The following is a 24244-nucleotide window of genomic DNA, read 5'->3' on the forward strand; positions in this document are numbered from 1 at the left end:
TCTCTTTTGTTATATTCTCATCCTTTGGATTCTGAGATACCGCTTCCTCCTGGTTCAATTTCTACCTCTCAGTTAATTCCCAATTAGTCTCCTTCTTTGCTTCAATTGAATGTAGAGGAATAAGAATAATGGAAAAGTGAAAGGTAACGCATAGGTTTTGGTATTTTTTAATTCAAGTATAAAAATTGATATTTAAATTTCCCATGAACAGATTCAGTTCATGTTAATTATCTCTCTGGATTCTGAATTTGTTAGCTATCCCATTCCTAGATTTGTGTAGTTGAAATATCTGTCAAAATAGAAATTTTTCCTGTAATCAATTCCTATTTTATCTCCCTTGAACAGAGAGGCTCACATCAGAAGGTCTTCATATTCTTAGCCAATTCACCTGCTAAAGAGAAAATAGTACTGGAAGAGTGAGAAGATTAAGGAAGCTTGGGACACCATTGCAGGATAAGGCATCCATAAGTGTGGACAGGTAGGTGGCACTGTGGATAGAGTACCAGGTCTGAAGTCAGGAAAACTCTTCTTTGTGAGTTCAAATCTGGCCTCAGACACTTACTAGCTGTGTGACCTGTGCAAATCACTTGGCCCTGTTTGCCTCAGATCCTCATCTGTCAAATAAGCTGGAGAAGGAATAGCAAACTACTCCAGTATCTTTGCCAAGAAAACCCCAAATGATGGGGCAATGAAGTTGGACACAACTGAAAAGACAGAACAACCACAACAAAATAACATCCACCAGCATATGAAAAAAAAAATTACTGGGCACCAACAAGGTAACTGAACATCAGCTGAGGCTTGGAAAATACAAATACAATTAAATCCAACTTAGATCTTACTATTACCACAACTTAGGTCTCCTATTCAACATCCACAAGTGGTCATTTATTTAATCTCCATTTGAATGCTAGATTTACAGAAAGTAAATCTGCTTTGGGAAGCTGGATCAGTGTCTCCAGCTTTTAAAGATTTTTGCTTCCTTCCCACTATCATTATATGTCCACTGTAAAAACCACCATCACCACTCACCTAAGGGCATTAAACTGTAATCTAGTCTAGTGCTTGAGCTTTCAGAATCTAGACAGAGATGGGGGAACCTGTTGCATGAAGGTCTTTTGTAATTGTCAGCATCACTCAACCTGGAACATGATTTCTGTAACAGTGTGGATACATGCTATCCTGCCTACTGACATTTCCTAGTGACTTGTGTCCTTTGAAAAAAAAGGAGTTCTCCACCTCTGGTCTAGACTGTGAACCTGATACATAAGAGGAGCAGTGGAGTATCCACCCCACTTTTTTACTGCCTTTCTAATCTCTATCCATGGTTCCAATACATTCCCTCCTCTTCCACCATCCACATACCTCCCCCTGTAAAAAATGGAGTTTAACCAGTCGTACAAGGGTTTTTATATGCTGCTTGGGTCAAAAGCAATTGTATGCATTCACCTGCCCCCATGACATCACTTCTCACTCTCATACTATAATATGCTAAGATGAATGGAGAATACAATGTATATTCAACCTTCAGCTGTTTCAATATTCTCTCTGGGGCATACTTCTGAGATGATATTACCAGATTAGAATGCCAGACTCTTTAGGCTTACAGAAAATATGCAAGTTTCTATGTTTAAGACCAGATATTCTCCCTGTTGTATCAATTTCTGCTAACAATAATTTGCAGCTATTTCAACCATTACGTGTTTAAATCTTTAAGCTGAAGGTATTTTAGGAGAGGAGAGAGAACAGAAACTGTCAGTCTTTGTTATTACTGTATAAATGCTTTAATAGCACACAAATAAGTATTTTACTTTTACTTTGAAAAATGATCAGACACTGCCTTTTGTGCATTTGCTGCCTGTGGCAATCTTTCTAAAGACCATCACATAGAAAACAAAGTACATTAATATTGTATATGTTATTTACCTCTGTTGTTTTACAGTTGTGATAGATCAGAATGATTTTATTTTGTGTGCTGTTTATTAAAAAATTAATACGCTAAAGACAATCTTGCTGATGTGATTGTAATGTACCCATGTAAACTTATTTACTTTTGAATGTCTTTTTGTATTTCTAAACCTTTTATTAAATAAGATTAAAAATTTTTTTAAATGGATGTTGCATTTACACACCACCTTCTGAGGTAACTGATATCTGCAAATGGATAATTTAATTGATTCTAAATTGATTCTTACTGGTTTCCATTTTAGGTGGCAATTTTTTTTCACCTCATGCCCTCATTCTGAGTATTGGTTCTATTTGAGGTCTAGGACAATGGATCTAAACAGACTTATGCGACTTTCCTCTAACAACACTTAACAACTCAGAAACAAGATCAGGGAAAACATATTATATGGAGGAGATAATTAAGGTGCCAAATGATTAGAATAACTTGTTTGAAGCCAAAGAGCTAAGAGACTATTCTAGCTGGAAGGAACCTTAAAGATCACCTAGTGACCTTTATTTTGCAGATGTCTAAGGTCACATTATAGTTAGTAAAACTAGAAAAGAGAACCTAAGTCTTCAGGTTTTAATACAGTGTTCAAATCTAAGGCCCTGGTAAACTTTAGATTAGAATTCAGTTCTCCTGGATCCAACGCTTTTTCTATGATACCACATTACTTCAATAACCAACAAACATTCCACATGAGTTCAAAAATAACATCCTTTAATATGCTATATATACTCACTTTGCTGATATGATGACAGTTACTGGAATTCTGAATAGAGGGCCGGCTTTAGGTGATGATGTATCATAACCACATACCTTTAAAAAAAAAAAAAGAAATTGTTAATATTAGTTACTACACAGTTCTACTGCAAAATAAAACCAATTATTAAAATGCAGATGTAGATCCATATTTATATTTCAGGAACTTAAAAAATACCTAATATGTGTGATAGAAACAAAGGTATATTTGACTTACCTACAGATACTTAGATAAATTGTGAACAAATTAAACGGCTTTCTAATTCTCCAGTTTGGGGGATATTTTTAAAAAGCCATAAAACTTCTGTGATCTGTTTAGAATACTGATAAACAATTTAGCTACATTTTGAACCATTCAAATACACAGAATTAAGATTTCACTAATTCACATAAATTCTATATTTAAAAGAAGAGTAGGGATAAGAAATGGATTTGTGATTTCACTGGCATCAGGAATACCTAGAGAAGCAAACTCCACCTATCAAGGTAGGTCTGCACTTTCTCTGCAAATTATAGTCTTAGAGAGCTACTCAGTGCACTGAGAGATTAAGTAATTTGCCCAGGGTCACTGAGCTAGTATGTGTCAGAGGTGGAACATACTCAGTCTTTCAGGCTCTAAGGAGAGTCTTCTGTCTACTATGCCATGCTGTTTCATTTAAAAAGAAATGAAGCTTAATTATTCTGAATTAAATACTAGCAAGTTGGTGCTATGTAGATTTGCAGTAGTAACAATTTCTATGTTAAATGTCTAAAAATAGTACCACCCTACATACAACAATTTTATAGTATTTATTATAGTACAAAGGCAAGCTTCATTTTTGTTGCTGCTGCTGAGCTGTTCTGTTGTGTCTGACTCTATATGATCCCATGGACTTCTGTCCGTGGGGTTTTCCATTTCCTTCTCCATTGTGTCCCCATTTTTATAGCTAGGAACTGAGGCAAATAGGCATTAAGAGATTGCCCAGGTTCACACAGTTAGCAAATGTTTCAGGCTGGATTTGAACTCAGATCTTCCTGACTCCAGACCTGGTGCTCTATCCACTATACCACCTAAAGCTTCATTCTACCCATGTTTTAAGCATGAAAAATTTCAAATTGGAGGGAAGTCTAAAAGATACTTTATTGTAATAAAAAAGAAATAGCATCGTGCCCTACAAATTTCTTTATTTTTTAACTGAATATCAACATGGTATAATTAGCAGCTAAATCAGGCAAGTTATAAGACTCTAGAAAGCAATAATTACTTTGGAGTTTTTCAATTAAATATAAAAAAGTACAAAGAATAGGGAAAATTTATAGAGAACTTAAAAAAAAATACCTCTGTAAAATGTAGTCCTTCTCTCAGGCCCCGAGGATCCACTCGTATATTTACATGTCTACACTGATTCATAAGCTCTAGATGAGTAGGGCACTGAACCCATGATGAATTTGAAGTTAAAGCTAAGTGAAGCTGAAGAGATATTCTTTCAGAATTATCTGCCATTAAAAAAAAAAAGGCTACATGTCAATATTTTTCTGATTTAATATACTTAAACAAAAAATCTAATACCTGTCACTAGATTTTTAAACAATTATTGCAAATAACTTCATATACTGGGCAATGTGCTGTGTGAATATTTAACTCATCTACAACTAAGACAGTATATACATTTTTATTCCAGCATACGTGAAGGAAAAACCTGTCAATCTCCAAGGCTGCTCCATTTCTCGCTCATCAAAAGAAGTTTCCTCCCATATCTAGGTAGGTGCAAAGTGATGGAGAATTGGAATTTCACAAGTACAATTTTTCAAAACGATACAAATTCAACTAGTATCCTTGGAAAGAAAGCTTCAGGAGCTAACAATATGCATTATGTGAACCAAGACCAACTTTTTTTTTCAGTAATAGGGTGGATTAGAGGAATTGAATTTCCTTTAGTGCCTAGGCTAAAGGCACAATGGCCATTCAAAGACACGATCCTAATATTCATCACCCTAGGAGGTGTGACCTGCTCTGAGCAACCTTGTGGACCTTCCAGGCTCCTGGGGACTTTTCATATTGATACCAGACTTAGTGGAAACATCTGATTGGCTCTAGCCCTACTGCAGTTTAAGGGAGCCACTTAGCCTTAGCCTCCTTCAGTAGCAGGACTTACTAGCATGAACCACATCGCCAAGCAAATGACTTAATTTTTTTCTTAAAGCTGTTAAAGACAAAAATGGAATTTCCTCGGATCTATGACTTATTTCATTGACAAATGTACTCTTTATCCCAATGCAGAATGCAACCAATACATACCTTCTTGTGCTAACTTAGTCCTTTCATAAACCCTCCGTAAGGTAAATCTAATCAATGTTCTGATTAGGCTTTCCTCTAACTCTTATTATTTCAGGGATATAAGTACCACATTTATGCTTTCTATATATTCTTACTTCACTCTAAATGACTACCACCAATTGCATTTCATAATCTGGACAATAAGCATTTTATTCACTTGGTTCTTCCTGTAGAACTGCTAGGCCATGGACCTTTCCGAGATGATGTTAGAATGTACCTTGAAATCAGGACAATGTCATCTGTAAACCAGAGCTTCTGGAAAACCTCATAATAAACAAAAAATCCTTTTATTTGAACATTGCAGAGGAAGTCCTTTGGGGAGCATATATGCTCCTATCTTATGCCTTGCTTTATACTGATAATCAGAGAACTGCTGAACAAAATTACCTCTTTGCTTATACATAAAAAGAAATCTTTAATATACGTGATTTTAACATATGCATTCTTAGCCTATTTAAGGGTATTTAAAAAAAAATCAGTAACACATAACTCAAAATCAATTGTATCACTAAAGATGTGGTGAGCTGCACAGAATCATCTATAAAAGCATACTTATTACCATTTCAAATTTTCATCAAAGATACCCTTATTATATGCAAAGACTATTCTTAAAGATTTTCTAGAGTTATGAGATTTTTAAAGAAATCACTGGATCATAGATTTAAAGCTAGAAGTTTAGATGCCATATAGTCCTACCTATTCACTTTACAAATGTGGAAACAAGCCAGAGAGGGTAATTTGCCCAAGATATATAGCTGAGCTGGAATTGGAACTCAGGTCCTCTCCAATCCAGTATATTTTCCACTGAACTATGCTGCCACCCTAACTCATGAATCATATAGTTACTAATACGTTCTCAGTCTACTCTATGCCATGATAATGCATTTAAACAAAATTTACAACTAAAATAGTTCGAATATGTATTTCTAAATTATTAACTTATAATTTTGGAAATTGTTATAATTAGCACTTCTCTATTTTGCTCCTGTATAGAACTTAATGCATAGTACCTACACATTCATCAAGTTTGACTATAAATACTTCTACAAAATTTACCTTACTTATTAACTGCTTACCAGTATTCTCAGGAAATACAGGTTCTATGCCAACCCCATGATCTGAAGGCGCAGCTACCTGAATAGGATCTCGGAGGTAGATGCCACGGTTACTTCCAACAGTAATAGTAAAACCTATTTTATTGGTGAATGATGTATTCTGAACGAGGTAGTCATATGCTTTATCAACCTGGGCAGAACAACAAACTGACAATTAGGAACATGTAAATTTAGCCCTAGTAACTAGTTCAGTTGCAAATCACCAGAAACGGAAATTAAACAAAAGAAATTTGGTACAAAAAGGTTAAAATGTTAAACTATACTAAAAAATACAGGCTTAAACTCCTAAGAATATTACAGGAATAGCCCTAATGACTAACATACGTTGAATTTTCCAGGGTGGAACTTCAGGCTTCAAATGATGGTGATTTTATGTGTGTTCCTTTGAAGTTTAACTTTAGATGAATAGACTGTTCAGTAGCCTACAAATAATTAATTTGTAGTTCTATGATTCCAGTTTTTAAATTGTGAAGAACTTAAAAATAATCAGTGGTTAAAATTATTTCTGTGTGAAAACATATCTTTATCCTTCAAAAACTGCCAAACCCAATTCTATGAGATGACAAAGGTCAGTAATGCTGTTCATTCAAAAATGGTTATTATATTTGATCTTGTAGTGTAATTAAATTACTTCATTAGCTTCCTTTTCAGATCTCACCCTGGTTTGGTCTTGGGTCTCTCACCCCTGGTAGCTTTGAAATCCTGCTGGTGTGGAGAGGAGAGGCAGCTTCTAACAAATTATTAACAGAATACTGACTACATTATACTATACAATAAGAATGACTTTTACTTAATAAATGAGTATTGATCTCCAGCTTTAGTAAGAACTAAGCAGTTTTCAAGTTGGAAGAAAAATATTTTCTTGAAGATTAACTCTCCATCTACATAGTAACTATGTCATGAGAATTTCCTCTTCAAATTATAACAATGGCTTTAGTAAAGGCAAAGTAGCTCAATCTACAAAAATTCACTTAGCAGTACAGTAGTCTATAAATACTACTAGTCTCACTCTCACTTCTTCTTAACTTTGCTCATACTCTTGTTCCTAAGTAATCACACTTTAGAAGCCACCCAATCTATTATCTTAATTTAGTTCTACCGACCCCATTCTCTTAGCCATGGTTCCATCTTTATTTGCATCTCAATATTTTGCTTAAAAAAACAAAAACAAAAGCATGAATAAGAAAAATATTTTCTCATTTGCAGTACAAGAAACTACACTAAGTAAAAGAACAGAATATTTCAACTTAAGATTCAGATAAATAAACAAAAATTTCAAAGGGATTAGTCTAAAATGAGTTTATGTTAGGCTGTCATTTTAATGATTTATAATCCATTTTCTGGTACATGAAAACAATACCTGAATAATACCATGCCCTTGAGCAAATACTTCTATATTTTCAGCCTTCACCGCAGTATTTTCCAGTGCTCTTCTGACCGAATGAACTGTGTAATGAATGTCATTAGCTTTCAGTCCTAAAAGATAGGAAAATAAAATCCATTTGTAGAAACCTGGCTTCAGAAAACATTTTCTTTCAATTCGGGTTTACATGTAGCCTTTTTTGTTTTAGAGCCTATCACTTCTGATTTGGAAATAAAAAAACAATTTTACTGAAATAAAAATAGCTAACCTTTTATATGGTCCTTTATATGGTTTGTAAAGTATTTTTTACATTTATGATCTCATTAAATAAAAACCCTATGAGGAAGGCACCATTATCACATATGAGGAAACTAAAGATCATCGTGATTAAGTGACTTGCTAAGATCACTGAACTAGTAAGTATCTGACAGAATTTAAACCCAGGTCTTTCAGACTCCCCGATTCCTCCCATTGCCTTCTGGCTAGAAGTCCAGCCACTATACCACACTGTCAAAATAAAAATCTCAGGTGGCCAAAGAGCAATGAAGAAATGAAAGACAGGTGTAATAAATGTATGTGGCCAAAAGTCAATGGATCAATGAATGGCAGGGTAACAAAACTTGTTACCAATGATGACTTACTTCCTTGTTAAAAAACAAAACAAAACAAAAAACCTATTCTGCCTGCTACTCACAAAAAGAAAGAGAGGATGAACTCCACAATTTGGACAATTATAGACCTGACTAGATCACTTCTCTACTCAAACTCCAGTGGCTCAGCACTGCTTTTAGGACAAAACATTAACTTCTTGATTTGGCATTTAAAGCCCTTCCCATTGATCCCCAACCTACTTTTCTAAGACAATCACACATTATGTCCTTTTTAGATTTTGCAGCCTGTGACCTTTCTACTGTTCCTTCCTCACACATGACTCCATAACTGTATTATCTATCCACCATGCTTGGAATGCCACTACCTCCTCACCTCCACTTCAGAATCCTCTTTGTTCAAGACTTCATTCATGTCCTATCTTCTAAATGAAGCCTTTCCTAATACCTCCAAGCTCTTAGGTCTCTCCCTCCTCCTTCCTTACTTTGTATTTCTTTTGTATGGGCTGTGCATGGTTTCTCCTCCAACAGAACGCACAATCTTTCAGAGCAGAGACTGTTTCATTTTTGGTTTTGTATTCCTAGAGCCTAGGAGTGCTGAACACAGAACAGATGTTTTGAAATAATATATTGACTGACTGGACAGAATTTCTACGAGGATTTATGGGAGAACAAGGAGAAAATCTGCATAGTATGAGAAGTCATGAATAGGTTGCAATTTTTATCACTGGAAAGAAAGCATATGGATGCTTCCACAGATAACATTAAAAGACAGAAATAACCTATCAAAATACATAAATGACTTGTTTACCTGACAGTATCAAAGCAATGCCTCCACAAGCATTAGGAGAGGACATAGATGTCCCATTCATGAGCTGGGTACCTCGTAATGTCCAGTTGGGAACAGAAGCAATAGCTCCACCTGGTGCACTAATACTCACTCCAAGTGCTCCATCAGTACTAAGAATAAAAATGAAAACGATTAAGCTTAAATGAGCAATATAGGCAATAGAAGTTCGAGGAATAACAATTCATTACAGGGCTACTGCTTTCCTTTTTCATCTGTATTAGAACACCGGTGAAACATCAAAGGTAGTGTTGCATAGCAGAAAATCTACTGGACATGGATTTTGGGTTCATACTAACTATATGACCATAAGAAAGACATTTATGCTCTTTGAGCCTGTTTCCTCATCTACAAAATGAGAATAATACATATACTACTTATTTATTGTATCGAGCTTTTATAGGGGAAGTACATTTTACACTTAAAGCATTTTATATACAAAGGTGAAAGATCATTATATGATCCTATACTAAAGTCCTGGATCTTATACTAAATCTGCAAAGGCTTTAAATACGGTTGTAGTGTAAGACTGTATGTACCATATAAAGCCCAATTTAGCTAAGTTCAGAGGAGATTCATAAAATAGGCTTCAGGGTGATGGATTTTTTCAGCCTCAGCAACTCTGGAAGACTATTAAGTCATCAATGGGTTACTATCTATATTCTGTGAAGACAGTATACACACATCATACACATTGACGAATTAATGCATCTTTTAAGTATAAATAGTATGCGTTTCTGTTTCTCATTATAAAGCACTTTTTAGGCCATGAACTTTAAATGAATGTTAGCTATGTTATTTTATCATCTCATTTGACTCCATGAGTGTTATGTCATGTCTCTGGCCTTAGTTTTCTTAACTATAAAATGAGGGGTTTGGAATAGATCAGCTCTGAGTTTTTTCTAGTTCTATGATTCTGTGCTAATTAAAAAATTTTCAGATAAGGACTTAAGGTGGTAATCCCCATAGGAAAAGCGCCGTTTGCAATTTAAGAGGAAACTCTAGAAATTTAGTATCCAGCATCCCCTAAAATCACATAACGTAAGAGCTCATTTTGTCTACTCTATTTTCTGCTGATTCCAAAGCCCAGAGGAGAATCTCTTAACCACTATTTTACCAGGTGATCTCATTGCATAGAATCACCATCACCCTAGGAGAGAAAAAAATGAAAATAAGACTTGAGAAAGCATTATATCTCTGGGATACTTTTTGGCTCACAAGGGGCTACATGACCTAAAAAAAGGAATAATTCTACCCACTAAAAACTATTCAGTTGCTTTTAGTCCTCAGCCTGAATTTTTCCCAACCCAAGTTATTACTTCAAAAGCTAAAAATGGAATGGGTCCTAAAAGGGGTTGTTCAAGTCTGTAATTGTGGTGAAGCTCTACAAATGCCTGTAGGAACATTTGACTTTAACATAATTCTAAGTTTTAGTAATATATGATAAAAATACTTATATAATTATCCTAAAGATATCAAGAATGTCACAATATAATACCTATTCAGGTTATAGTAACTGAGACCTGATAGAAACAGAATTTATTTTAATAGTTTACTTTCAAATTATTATTTTATCCCAAACTACATTCAGAAAATACATTAAATTAATTGAACTGAATTTCATTCTTCTATTCATCATTTTACTTTGTGCAAGCAGTATCAATAAAATCATAATAGGGAGAATGAATGAAATTAAACTTCTATCTACAGAGTCCACCTGTGGGGAAACAATAGTTTATATGTAAGTCAGAAACTAACTCCAGTGTCCCTTCAAACACTAAATCCTAATTCAACTATTTTAGAGATGAGAAAATTGAGTACCACAAAGGGAAAAATGGTTGGTCTAATCTAAGATCATAGAGTTGTTAAGAACTTGGGTGTTAATCCAGGTCTTCTATATCCTCTTTCCATTATACTTTTAATTTAATACCTTTAAGATATTAATTTTGACCTACCTAGGGCCTCTAGAAGACCAAGTGTATTGATTTGCTGGTAATTTCTCTCTTAGTGAATACTCAGCTACCATCATATCAGGAGAAACATAAGCACCAACTCCTACAAAAACAGAGTTCAGAATTAACAAATTAGAACAAAAACAAAAACAGTCTCCAATGTTATGTAGTATGGAAATAATAATTCTTCATAAAATGTCACTAGATTTATTGCAGAAAAAGAAAATCACTTTTAGTTAACTGGTGTGCCTACAACATTTATTAAATATACTGTATTAAGACTGCAGAGAAAGTTGCAAAGGACAGATTACATTTGTTACCAGAGTTCACAATTTGATGAAGAAACCTAATACAAATAAACATAAATGATAAACTAAGGTATGACAAATTTTGACAGCACAGAAAAATATACAAGTTCAAGACATTCATAAAGAATATAAATACTCAAGACTTCAGGGTTAGAAGAAGCTTTAGGAATAATCCAGTCCAATCCTCTCATTTTACAAATGAGGGCACTGAGGACAGATACATTAAGTGATTTTCCTACAGTCACACAGCAGCAGAGTGAACTCCCAAACAAATGAACGGCCTTTCTACTATACAATACCGCCATGCAACCTGGGTGCAGGAAGCCGAGAATTCAAGATGTAATTACAAACAGCCTTTGTTTATGTGTGTTTTTTTTTTTTTTAAGATTCATCAGTAACATTTACTTTAAATGAACTGCTCCCTTCCCTAGACCATTACAAAACTGGCTGCCTGATAAGAATACATTGCCTTTTTCCATTGTCATTAGGAAACATAATATTCCACATAATTTAATATTACAACTGTATTAAGTGGCATCCAATGGTTTTTAATTTGACTGTTCTATTGCTTTTTTCTTTTCCTTTTCACTTATCACATCTCAACATTAGATTCTAGCAGCTCTAAACTACCCTTTCTATTTCTGATGTGTTATCCCTAACTATTGGAAAACCTGTATCATAGATTTTTAAATCTGCAAACCTAAACTGTACACAAAATTCTGGCCTCAGAGTAACTCCCTACAAAGCTAAGTATACTTAGGAAAGGCCTCTTGCTGTTTATACTCCTCTAATTCAGAGGCCAAAGCCTTTTCTATTTCGACAAATGTGAAGATCTATATTTTTGAAATTTCTACTAGTTGTAAGTAAGAAGCCATAATAGGTAAGCACTACAAATAAAAGTAATGAAAAAAGACTAAGTCAAGGAGCACAGTTGAACTTGACTACAGAGCAGAGAGAGTCTGCTCTGTTTATCTGTCTGTGCATTCTATCCCAAGACTTAACTATAAGGTCCTAAAACGTAACGTCTAACTTAAACTCTATGCCTGCCTTTTCCTAGCACTGTACATTATATGCGAAAGGAGGTTAGTATATGACTGTAGAATTGAATTGAATAAATGAGACTAAAACTTGGAAGCATCCACAAATATATACAGTTCACAGAACTGATAAAGCAGTTAACAAATTTGGTTTACTGTAATTGAACACATAATGTTACAGTACTGAAATACTTACAGAAAACTTAAAAAACTAAATTAAATTATCTAATGAACATGAAAATGTTTTCAACATATTCTGATGTTTTGTATTAAAAATAAAGTAGTATCACCTCCTCCCAGTTCTTTGGAGTCCCTTTATCCTTTAGTTTTTTAGAAAACACATGAAAAGTGGTATTCAATTCTTGTGATTAGTATTTTTTAACTATCATGCAAAATTTTAGTTTAAATAATCAACAAATTATAGCAACTAAGAACAGGTCTAAGAACATGTGCATAATACAAATCTAAGGTTTGGATTAGATGATATCTGAAGTCACTAATAGCTCTATGATTTTGTCATTTTAGTTCTGGTAGAAAGAAAAAAGGCACCCACTGAAATGGATCACAAACTATTTATTCAACTGAACACATTTATTATAAACAATGTGTAAGGTACTGTGTGGGTACCAAGGGCACAAAGATAAAAGATGAAGGCACTCCTACCACTGAGGAGTACTCAATTCTATTGGGTAGATACACAACATATCCCAAGTATATACAACGTAATTTCAAGATGAAGAGAATGCAAATACCTGGGAAGATTAGGACAACTCTTGTAGAAATTAGGATCTGAGCGATGCTTTAAAGGAAATTAGAAATCTTATGAGGTAGAGCTGAAGAGGGAACACATTTCAGACATGGGGGAGCATAAGTACAAAGGCATTACCAGGACAGGAAGAGAAATTCTATGCAGAATAAAGCTAACAGGCCAGTTTGATTAGAATTGAGAATGTATGACGGGGAATTATATAAAAAAGAATGAGAAGAGAGATGCGAACCATATGGTGAAGGGCTTTTGATAAATCACAAAATAAAAGCCCTCTTCGTACCTTCTTTTCTTGGTGATTCTTTCATTATGGAAAATGTGCAGAGAAAACACTAAAGAAAGTAAGAAGGAAACCCTCTAAATAAGTGAAGGAGAATCATCTACTGGCATGAGATAATTAGAAAATTAGCAGAATTCTGTCAGAGCTAACAACATAATAAGGGGGTTTTGATACAGCAGATAAGAAGGGGATGAAAACAGGAATTTGTTTATCTAGAGCCCTTCAAATGAGAAAATAAAGTAGCTAACAGAAGGGGAATATTTGCTCTTTAACTGAAAATTGTTTCTTAGGAATCACAAAATATAAGAACTTACCTAGTCCAAACTTCTCATTTTTACAAATAAAGATACTAGCCCCAAAAGAACAATAAATACCAAGGTCAAACACCTAACATCTACTTAGCAGCAAAGTTTGGATTAGAATTCAGTACTTCTAACTTTTCCACTGTACCATACCATATTAGCATTAAGTTTAGATATTTCAAAAGTTATACTCTTATAGAATTTTAGCTGGAAGACAAAATGAGAATATATTTCTATACATGGACAACATAAAAATTTATTTTGCTTGATTATGCATATTTTGTTATCAGGATTTGACATTTCTTTTTAATTGAGGAGACTAGAGAAGATAAATGCTTGTTAATTGAAAAAAAATGTACAGCTACAATGGAAAACTGTTCACAGCCCTGGAGAGAAAATGAAGGGAAGAGATGCCATCTTTAACTAGTGAAAGGTATGTTAAAATCATCATTCTCTGCTGCCACCTCTTGGTGGTGACCTAAATTGAAGGAGAAAATAGTAGTTGCTAAAAATCTATGAATTCTTTGAAATCTATATCATAAGTGACAGGATCATGATGCCAGGCTTAAAACAAAGATTTGTTTTTACAACATTAGGCAGGCCTACTCCAAACCTTCAGGTGCCTAAAAATAGCTTTTTCAACCAAAAATTGTCTTTTCTTCTTTGTATTACACGGTAGAATTAAAACTCCTGTAATTTAGTGGCAGCTAAATAAAATTATATTTTTACAGAATGGATTAACAATCTTGATATTTTCTCTACTCAGTAGAGGTAGATGAACTAGAAGAAAAGTTATTGCATGTGCTATTAAATGCTCACTGTTTCACAGGTTTGTTTTACTCTATTTCTTTGTTAAAAAGGAAGTGGGAGAGTACAGTAGGAAATAAAAGTGGTGACAAAAAGACATAAACAAAATTTTAGAAAACAGAATGTACTATGGATCAAAGTCATTCTGCTAAAAAGCCTTTTCCTGGGAAAATGAAAGCAATATTGGAAAAACACGATTTTTAGAAATATTCTGGAATATTTGAATTATGATGGCAAATAAAGTGATGGGAATTTATTTCTTATAAAGAGCATAACAGCTACTACAAATCCAGGTGGTAAAATTGTTTTAGGCTACTAGAGAATGTGTGAAAGGCAAGATGGTTTCCAACAAGTACAAAACCCTGGGGATGAAATTATTTGGAGACTGACAAAGGAAAATTCCTTCTTACCTGGTGATCTAATTGAAGGAAAGGACAATCTATATGTCAATGACTAACGTGAGGGAGGCAAATTGGATATATTCCTGAAATCAATACCAGGTAAACCACTCATTTGAGGTTGGTGGGGTGGAAAGGAGGTGGAGGTACATTTTTGTTGGTCAGTTGTCTTTCAGTCATATCTGACTCTCTGTGACCCCATTTTGGGTTTTCTTGGCAAAGATACTGAAATGGTTTGCCATTTCCTTCTCCAGCTCATTTTACAGCTAAGGAACTGAGACAAATAGGGTTAAGTGACTTGCCCAGGGTCATGTAGCTAATAAGTGTCTGAGGCTGGATCTGAACTCAGGAAGATGAGTCTTCCTGACTCCAGGCCTGAAACTCTATCTACTACTATATGACATAGTAGTAGATAGAGTTTCAGGCCTGGAGTCACATAGCTGCCCTGAAGGGGTAGATACAGTACATAATGGGGGTTTTTGTAATAAGCGTGAGCTCCTGTACTGAATGCTAAGACCTGGATAGGAAGATTCTAGATATCTTGATACTAAATAAGCTTTCCAAACTGAATTCACTTAGAAATATACAGCTTGATTTATCTAATATTTAGCCCAAATGAATGTGGGTAAGTTATACTTGAAGACAAAAGAGGGAATAAGAGCTGTGTTAGGAACAAGAGGAAGGACTAAGAAAAGCAAAGAAAAAAAAGACCAAGACCTAGTACATACAGAACCAGAATTAACTATTAATAACATTTTTATAATTCTATAAGCTTTTCCAATGGTTTTATTTTATGTCTTTCCAACAAAGCTTTCCTATAGCACTTAGTAAGAAAAACCACAAACACATTTAAAGAAAAAGTTATGTGCGGTTTTTAAGGAGCAGAGCAAAAGAAAAAGGAAATGCTTGGGTGATATAATTAGCTTAATAAGGAGAGAAGGTAGCAGTAAGGTATCAGGAGGAATCATAATTCAGAGTTCTAGAGCCTTTTGGTGGAAGAAAATGGAAGAAAATGAGGACTGTGGAGTATATTGGAGTTAATGCCAATACTTTTTTTGTTTATCGTGCACATAGAACACATTAAAAATAATATAAAAGGCTGAGGTAACATTCAAATCTTCTAGTCACTCTTGTTTTATAAATGCCTAGTGATAATAAGAAAAAACTGGAGTTCCATTACAATACAGGTATTTTTTACAATTTTTACAATTCAGAAAAACTGTGCTCCAACTAAAGTAAAGATTTCCACCTCTCTGTCTTCCACGATAGAAATGAGAATTCCTTTTCATTTAAATATATATATATTTTCATATTCATATATATATGTATATGAATTTTGGGTATTATGCTGGGAGCTGGAACTATAAGAATAAAAAATAGCCCTTGCTCCCAGAGAACGCATATTCTTCTTGAGGTAGGGAGAGAGTGAACATGGGAAGGTAGAGGGCATTTTATAATATATCTATCGGATTTGGATTTTCAGAATGTGCAATATCAATCCAAAAGTATGTTAAATTCAATTAAAAATAACAATAAAAAAGGTATTTTTTCATCTTGATACTCTGGTTCTGCTGTTCATCACATTGAACTGAATCTTATCATAGGTATCAATAAGTAATTTTAGAACAAAATATGCACAAATGGCTTTTTAAGCAAAGAACTAACCTATTACACTTGAAGTAGTTCCACCTGGACAACCTACTGTGGAGAGACAAGGACCATTATTCCCAGCACTTGAAACATAGATTATATTATGCTTCCACACAGCTTCATTAATAACTTCACAAATCCTCCTGAAAGAGAGACAGAAGCCCTTTGAATGCACAAAACATTTTCCAACATTTTCTGTGGAACTCAAACACTAAGCTGTTTTGTAGTAAGTACAAATTACTTAAATATGGAAAAAAGACAAAACAAAACCCAGAAATTAGTTGTATCAGGAACGGCCCATAGTAGAACTAAAAGGATTATAGGGATGACCGAAAATGGTAAAGAAAAAAGAGCAGGAAAAATGGCATACAGATAATCTCTAGAAAGTTTTAGTTACAGCAGAACTTGGCTGGACTGGAGGGGAACTGAGGGAAGTATGCTGGCAGAAGAGATGGAAGAAGACAGATTAGAGAGGAGGAAGAGAAAACTCAATTCAATTTTTATTAAGTGCTGACCATGTGGAGCATAGCATACTGAAAGCTGGGGATACAAAGATAAAATGAGACAAGGACCCTGCCTTCTAGCAGCGAAAGTGGAAAAGGGTTAATAAGCTAGAGGAATAGGTTGAGCAATGTTACAAAATAGTAAGCCTTTTAAGGGCTGAGCAAGAGCAAAACAAAGGGGAAATTGATGAATTTTAAAAATTAAGGAAATGAAGGAGAAGGAGGAGTTAATGTAAATAAGCTTTAAAAGAATACTGGCACAACACAAGTAAACAACTTTATCTTGAAAATAAGGCGCATAAGGTTTATTCAGATAATAGGTGTCAGGAGGAGGCATAAGATCAGATAGAAAAGTGAAAAGATGTTATGAAAGTTGGAACAATATCAGGACAAGCTGATTTCTCAGCAAGGGTTATATTTAGGTTTAGTTGATGCCTTACCTATATATATTTTATTCAAGCTAAAAAATCATGAGATTAATGGCTTATCTTCACAGTTCTAGATAATTCAGTTAAGTCACAACCTAGCTATATCTAATATTTTTCTTTTGGTTACTGCTCATCATGTTATTGATGATGACAATCAGTATTGTTAACAAGTTCAAGAGATTTTGCTACAATGCATGTTTGAAAAATGTGAATTTGTTCCAATATAGCCAATTAACAGCCTGAGGCTGTGGATGTGGTCACTATTATAATACCTATGTATTTCTAAACCATTTAACATGTATTTATTGGTTCCTATTTTTTTAATGGGTCACTGCTGAAGTTTTTGAGTGCTATGCCCTAATCCCATTTTTCTCATAAGCCTGGTGGTTTTTATTGCTTGATTTTGGATACTGAGATCCTCTAATATTTTGCTCTTGTTCTTTATTTTACAGTCATGTCTGATTCTTTGTCACCACATATGGGGTTTTCTTGGCAAAGATACTGGAGTGGTTTGCCATTTTCTTCTCCAGCTCATTTTACAGATGAGGAACTGAGATGAAGAGGGTTCAGTGACTTGCCCAGGGTCACATAGCTAGTAAGTGTCTGAGGTCAGATTTGAACTCAAGGGAGATGAAAATTTCTGACTTCAGGCCTGGCACTCTATCAACTGTGCCATCTAGTTGCCCCTGCCCCAAAAGCATACAAAATCAAGTAATAAAAACCACCAAGCTTAAGAAGAAAATGGGATTAGGGGTACAACAGATTATGTGGATGTTTTTATAGGTATGATCTATATAGATATGACAAATAATTAGTCAAGTTTTATTCATACTCACCCAGAATTTGGCCAGTGGGTTGCTTCTCCATAACTGTAATTGACAAGATCACATTTATGATTTATGGCTTCTATCATCTGTTTAAAAAAAAATTTTAAGAGTTTTGCTTACATTCTGATTTTAGGAATAGAGTACTTTCTGTAGACCAAGTTCATGCTATTTTAAAAAATTCGAGGTTTCAGATAAAATATGCAATTTGTTATTTTCCAACTGTCTCAGAAAAAGCTTTTATTTTTATGGATTAAATAATAGACATAAACAAATACTATTCAATAGAGGGGAAAGCACAGAAATTCCAGGAGGATCTCAAATCTAATTCATATAAAATCTACAAGATAAGGATAAATAATGTTTAAATAATTTTAAATGCTAATGAAGGGAAAGAGATACAGTGGAAAGAGGCCTGGCTTAGAAATCAGGTGAAATATGTTCTAATCTCAGCTCTACCACTAATTAACCCTTGGGCAAGCTACTTGAGCTGCAGAGGCCACAGAGTGCTCTTCTTTTACACAAGGGCATGGAAACAGATGATTCTCCATAAGACTCCATTTTCCAGCTCTAAAAATGTACTCTAACAGTGCAAATGTTATCGTAGGCAATGCTTAGCTACAGGGTAAAACTCATTTTTATAAAACGAATATAGGGTCAAAGTCACACCACGTTTAAAAAAAAAATCATTCAGAAAAACAAATTGCAAAATGAAAACCTCCACTAACACCTCCCATGCCTCATAAAAAGTTTTATCCCCAAAGACCTCTAGGCATGGCAGCAGGGCAGTTGGGCAGGCAGAAAACATTTTATAGCATATACAGTTAAGTAAATAGAAGTCAATTTGAGGAAAGAAGGGCATTGATTACTAGAAGGAATCAGGAAAAACTTCAAAGAAAAGATAGCACCAGAACAAAATCTTTAAAGAAAAATAAGGTACAGATGAGAAAGGTACAGATGAGAAAGAAACACATTTCAAGCAGTCAGTCAATAAACATTTATTAAGTATTTACTATGTGCCAGACACTGAGCTAAATAGGGATACAAAGAAAGGCAAAAGATATCCCTGCCCTCGAGGAGTTCACAATTTAATGGCACAGAGGATGGCTATGGGGAATTTGAGGAAGCAGTAGGAATTTCAGATTTTGAAAATCTAGTGTGGTTGAATTATAAAGGATAAAAGGAATAATGTGAAATAAGACTACAAAAGTCAATCTGGAGCCAGAATGTGGAAGGCCTTAAATGTCAGGCTAAGGAATTTGCCTTTTATTCAACAAGAAGAAAAAAGGCAGGCATACTGAAGGTATGAGACAGAAGGACATTTTATTTTGTGTCCTTTAGGAAAATTATTTTCGTAGTTGTTTAGAGAAAGGACTGGGGGAGGGAGTAACCAATTTAAAGGCTAATAGTCTTACACAAGTCTAGTCAAGAGGTAATGGGAAACTAAAGTGGTGGCCAGGTGAGCAGAAAAAAAAAAAAGAGGAAGAGTACAAGAGATGTCGTGGAGGTAAAATAAGATTTGACAAATGGTTGGACTAGGCAGTTAAGAAACAATGAAAAATTAAGGATGATGAAATTATAAAACCACGTCAAGAATGTTGATGTCTCCTACAGAAATAAGGAGTTTTAGAGAAAAGGTTTTGAGAGGAAAGATGAGTAGTTCAGTTTGGGATAAGCTGAGCTAACTCAGAGATTAACCAGAAGAAGATGTCCAGGTAGCAGGTAAGAGATGCAGGCCTGGGCTTCAGAAGAAAGACAACATGGTACAGTGCTGGGGGAAAGCAATGAATTTGGAATCAGAAAACCTAGTTATTCCAGTCATGCTACTTACTATTAAGTAGGACTCTGGGGTAAGTATTTTAACCTCTCTAAGCCTCCATTTTCCTAATCTGCAAAATGAGGTGGGTTAACCTCTGAGGTCCCTTCCAGATCTAAATCTCTTATCTTATGATCCCATTATATTATCCAAGGATGAGGACTGAGAAAAGGTGCCTGAATACTAAGAAGATTTTAAAGAACAAAAGAGAACCATCTTGGTTCCTGAAGGCTATGCCAACACAACACCGAGCTGTAGCAGGTTCTATCCAAGCTGAAAAGGTAACGTGTATGGGTCCAATAACATTCTATACATTTTTGTGGCCTAAGAAAACACAATTAAAGAGTAAGTACATGAAGCTGGTCAGTAAGAAATAAATTTTAGTGGGCTACAACCGCTCATGAAGATTGCCTACTAAAATACAACTGGAATATCCTATATCAATGACTTCTCTGACATTTTGAAATATTGAAGAAAAAAAGGTTTGAATAATCATATTCTATGATACACACCAGTTTTTTCCATTTTTTTATTTTACTAATGAGTTCAGGAAAAGATTAATTTAAAAAGACATAAAAGCCTCAACAAATATCATTCAAATTTTTTCATTAACTCAATTTCCTGGGGTGGGGATATGGGTAAGGAAAGAGAATACAAAAAATATAATTTTGTTAATTTCCTCATCAGTTATAGCATTCCCACAGACATCTCAATTGTGAACATGGAGTATTACATTAAATATATTTATACACTTCCTTGCTTTACCAAGAATATTTATAAAGAATGAAACTATCAGTAATGAACACTAGTCTAGCAAATCTTTTAAGAAATTGACAAAGTCCACAGTTTATTTCAATAAAAATCTCTTGTATCTAGCACTGCTGGGGGATTGTTATCCCATATCAATTAACTGTCAAAATGTCTTAAGCTTACTCCTTTAAATGCTAAAACATTTGAAACCATTTTTCTTAGAAATATAAAATGCAATATTTACTTCCTTGTCACCTTAAACAGAGAATGCTGAATAAAACTTAACTTTTTTGAGACATCTCAGGATTATCATTATATAAAAACATTAATGATTTTCCCCCTATAATATAAAGAGCCCTTAGAGACTTCCGAAAGATTTGGGGCTCTTTTTCACTAAAACAAATGGACCCAGACTATTGTGCTTCAACGTTTTCCCATTTCCTCTTTCTGTTAGAAGATAATAGTTTCATTTCCTGTTGCTATTAGTATACATGTCTCTTAAATAATCAAGTGCATGGGCTTGTTAAATTTTGCTGGCAAGGCCTTTTTTGCTTACTCCTGTATTTTAAGTTAGGCTTCAGACAACTGAAGCTGCTCAAAGTTAACTTCTAGACACATAATGCTTTTTTTGTTTGTTTGTTTAGTGGTTAGCACAACCATATATAAATTAGATGTTTAATACTTTCATGATGACCTCACTAGGTCTACAAACCCTAAGATGAGGAAGGTGACATTTTTTAATCACTTTAGGAATACAGAAAACAGGCAAGGAAGAAAGAATCATTTAACTAAAGACATATAATAAAATTATGGCATGCCTGCAATAAATACATATTTCTAGATTTCCATGTGCCAATCTACATTTCCTAGGTTATATATTCCCCATTCAAACCAAATAACCTTCTGGTCATTTACACCTTCTATCAGCAACCACATTTTTTATATACATACATATATATATTTTATATATATAATATATATATAATATATATATATATATTCTTAAATGCTTGACATCAGATATACATCTACTTATTTGCAAACAAACAAAACAACAAATGAAGTATTCATACACTGAAAATCTAGAATGTGAGAGACAAGGCAGTTATATGAACTTGACTGAGTCACTGTATGTCCTCAATTTCTTATCTAGAAAATGATGAGGAAGGTCAATTTGATCTCTGAAGTCCTTCCAGCTGTAATACTTCCATTATTACAATATAGGACAGAAGAACTGATCACTTTCACTCCCACTTGCCCCATAACTTTATTTTGTCTTTGGGGCCTCCAGATTAGTTAGAATGAATGGAATAGATTGCCTTAAGACCTAATGAATTCATAGCTACTCAAACTGTTTAAGTAATGGCTAAATGACTATTGTGGGGTGATACTGGAGGACAGTCACACTATGGGTAGGAGGAATGTCACAGCTCTAAGATTATGTGACTAAAAAACTGTATTTTTTATTGAAAAGGAGTATTAAACTCAGAAAAAACCTAATAACTTTTAAATGACATTTCTAAATGTTAGTCTACCTAACATATAAAAGAGACACTATAAAAAAACCTTAAATTATCTAAATAGTTCAATGTAGTAACATAAAAAATGTGAAACTGAGAATCAGACAGCTCAAATTGTGGGGTCTGAATTTTATTTTATCCTCCATTCCCTAACTAAACATACAGGTAAGCAAGCCAACAGGTAAGCAAGCAATGAGAAGGCTAAATACAAAAAGAATCTTCTATCTCTAAGGTCTAGATTAATATACTGAATACTCACAGCTCTTATAAGACCCGTGCCAGTTTCCATAGTGCTTAACCTTGTATCACCAATCTTGATTGCAAGAATCTGAGCACCAGGAGCTATACCATTTCGTTCAGGGTCTTGTGGAAAGTATCCAGCAGCTATACTAGCTACATGTGTCCCATGGGCTCCTATAAACATGAAAAGAAATGTGTATGTGAGAAAACCTAAAATTTTATGATGATGATTTTACCACTTTAATTTACACATTTATAATTATTAATAGAGAAAAAAATTTTTTTACTTGGCTTAAGGTACTAAATAAGGATAATCTTCAGACATCTTTTAAAAAAAATTTTTCTCTACTATAAAACTTTTACAATGCTGTAACTTCCTTCTAATTACAATTTATTAATGAGACACTTGGCATAAAACTATTCTAGGACCCTATTCACATCATTAACTCATGAGCATTAAAACAGTACACCAATTTAATTTATCAGATACCTACTCTGGGCCTATAAGTGCATCACTTCCTTGCATTATATTACAACATTCTCAAATGATTTGCAATTAAGATTAAAAGTCTTTGTGTTTAAGATTGTTCTAGTAGTATAGGAATTTCAGGTTCAAAATAATCCCAGCAATATCTAATTAAGAGTTAATGTCTGTGACAGATCAAAAGCTATATAAATTGTGATAAAGGAAATATAACTGTAGGCTAAGATCAAGAAGGAAAGGCTTCATAAGACATTGACTTTAAAGGAAATGTATTTTATGAAATGGCAAAGAAAAGAGGAGAATTATTTATCAATGTACTTTTAAAAACTTCCTATGTAGGCAAGGATCTGTCATATATGAACAATGGTGAAGTATAAAATTTTATGTCATTTACAGAATGACAGGATTTAGATCTGAAACCTCAGAGATGTAATTCAAATACCTTATTTTGCATTTGGGAACAAGAGCACTGAACTTAAGTGCTTTTCCCAAACTCACACACATATCGAACAGCAGATTCTCTGACCCCAAACTAAACTCTTTCCACTATACCATCTATTAACTCATTGGGTTTCTAAGTGCAACATTCAACAGACTTGTTTTCCCCTCCATTTAAATACTTTTGTTGCAATTAGAAGCAGTTACATCAGGTAGCATTGCTTCAGTCATGGCAACACAAATCAGATAATAGAGCTTATGGCACAACACGCATAAGTAGGCAAGATTTTAAGATTAATATAAGCATGCTTTTCCTTAGAAAGGGAAAAAAAACCCCTTTACTAAAACAGATGAACAATTATCTGGGGAACAGCTCAGTAAACTGTGGTGTATAAATGTAATGGAATATTATTGTGTAAAAAGAAATGATTATAAGGATTTCATAGTAACATGGAAATGTCTATGATCTGAGTAAATGTAAACTATATAGAATCAGAGTAAGAATATACAAAATGACCATAGCATTATAAGTGAAAAAATCACTTAAAGGAAGCTGAACTCTTAGAAACTGAAAAACTAATTAATAAATACCAGTAAATAAATACCAAAAATCCTTCTCCCTAAAGACTGTGTGCGAATGGGGGAACACTAAAGTAGAATGTTATATACATTATCAGATAAAATTACTTTAAAGGATGTTTTTGCTTCCTTCTTTTTTTGTTAAAAGGGATCAGAGGCAGCTAGATGGCCGAGTGGATGTCCCACCACCCCTGTAGTCAGG

At 34.2% G+C, this 24244-nt stretch overlaps 1 protein-coding gene across 3 annotated transcripts in view; it reads right to left on the reverse strand.

The window, feature by feature from the left end:
• Positions 1 to 24244, reverse strand: part of TPP2 (tripeptidyl peptidase 2) — an 87312-nt gene that overhangs the window by 42407 nt on the left and 20661 nt on the right. For all 3 annotated transcript variants that reach the window (XM_027854106.1, XM_027854107.1, XM_027854108.1), the window contains exons 7-15: positions 22561 to 22715; positions 18228 to 18304; positions 16476 to 16603; positions 10916 to 11015; positions 8925 to 9073; positions 7503 to 7618; positions 6104 to 6272; positions 4029 to 4186; positions 2691 to 2767 (exon numbers count right to left, since the gene is read on the reverse strand). In XM_027854106.1, coding sequence (XP_027709907.1) covers positions 2691 to 2767; positions 4029 to 4186; positions 6104 to 6272; positions 7503 to 7618; positions 8925 to 9073; positions 10916 to 11015; positions 16476 to 16603; positions 18228 to 18304; positions 22561 to 22715 — 1129 coding nt within the window. The remainder of the gene's footprint in view (positions 1 to 2690; positions 2768 to 4028; positions 4187 to 6103; positions 6273 to 7502; positions 7619 to 8924; positions 9074 to 10915; positions 11016 to 16475; positions 16604 to 18227; positions 18305 to 22560; positions 22716 to 24244) is intronic.

The sequence above is a fragment of the Vombatus ursinus genome, unplaced genomic scaffold, assembly GCF_900497805.2.
Source record: "Vombatus ursinus unplaced genomic scaffold, bare-nosed wombat genome assembly UNPS02010304.1, whole genome shotgun sequence".
NCBI classification, from domain to species: Eukaryota; Metazoa; Chordata; class Mammalia; order Diprotodontia; family Vombatidae; genus Vombatus; species Vombatus ursinus.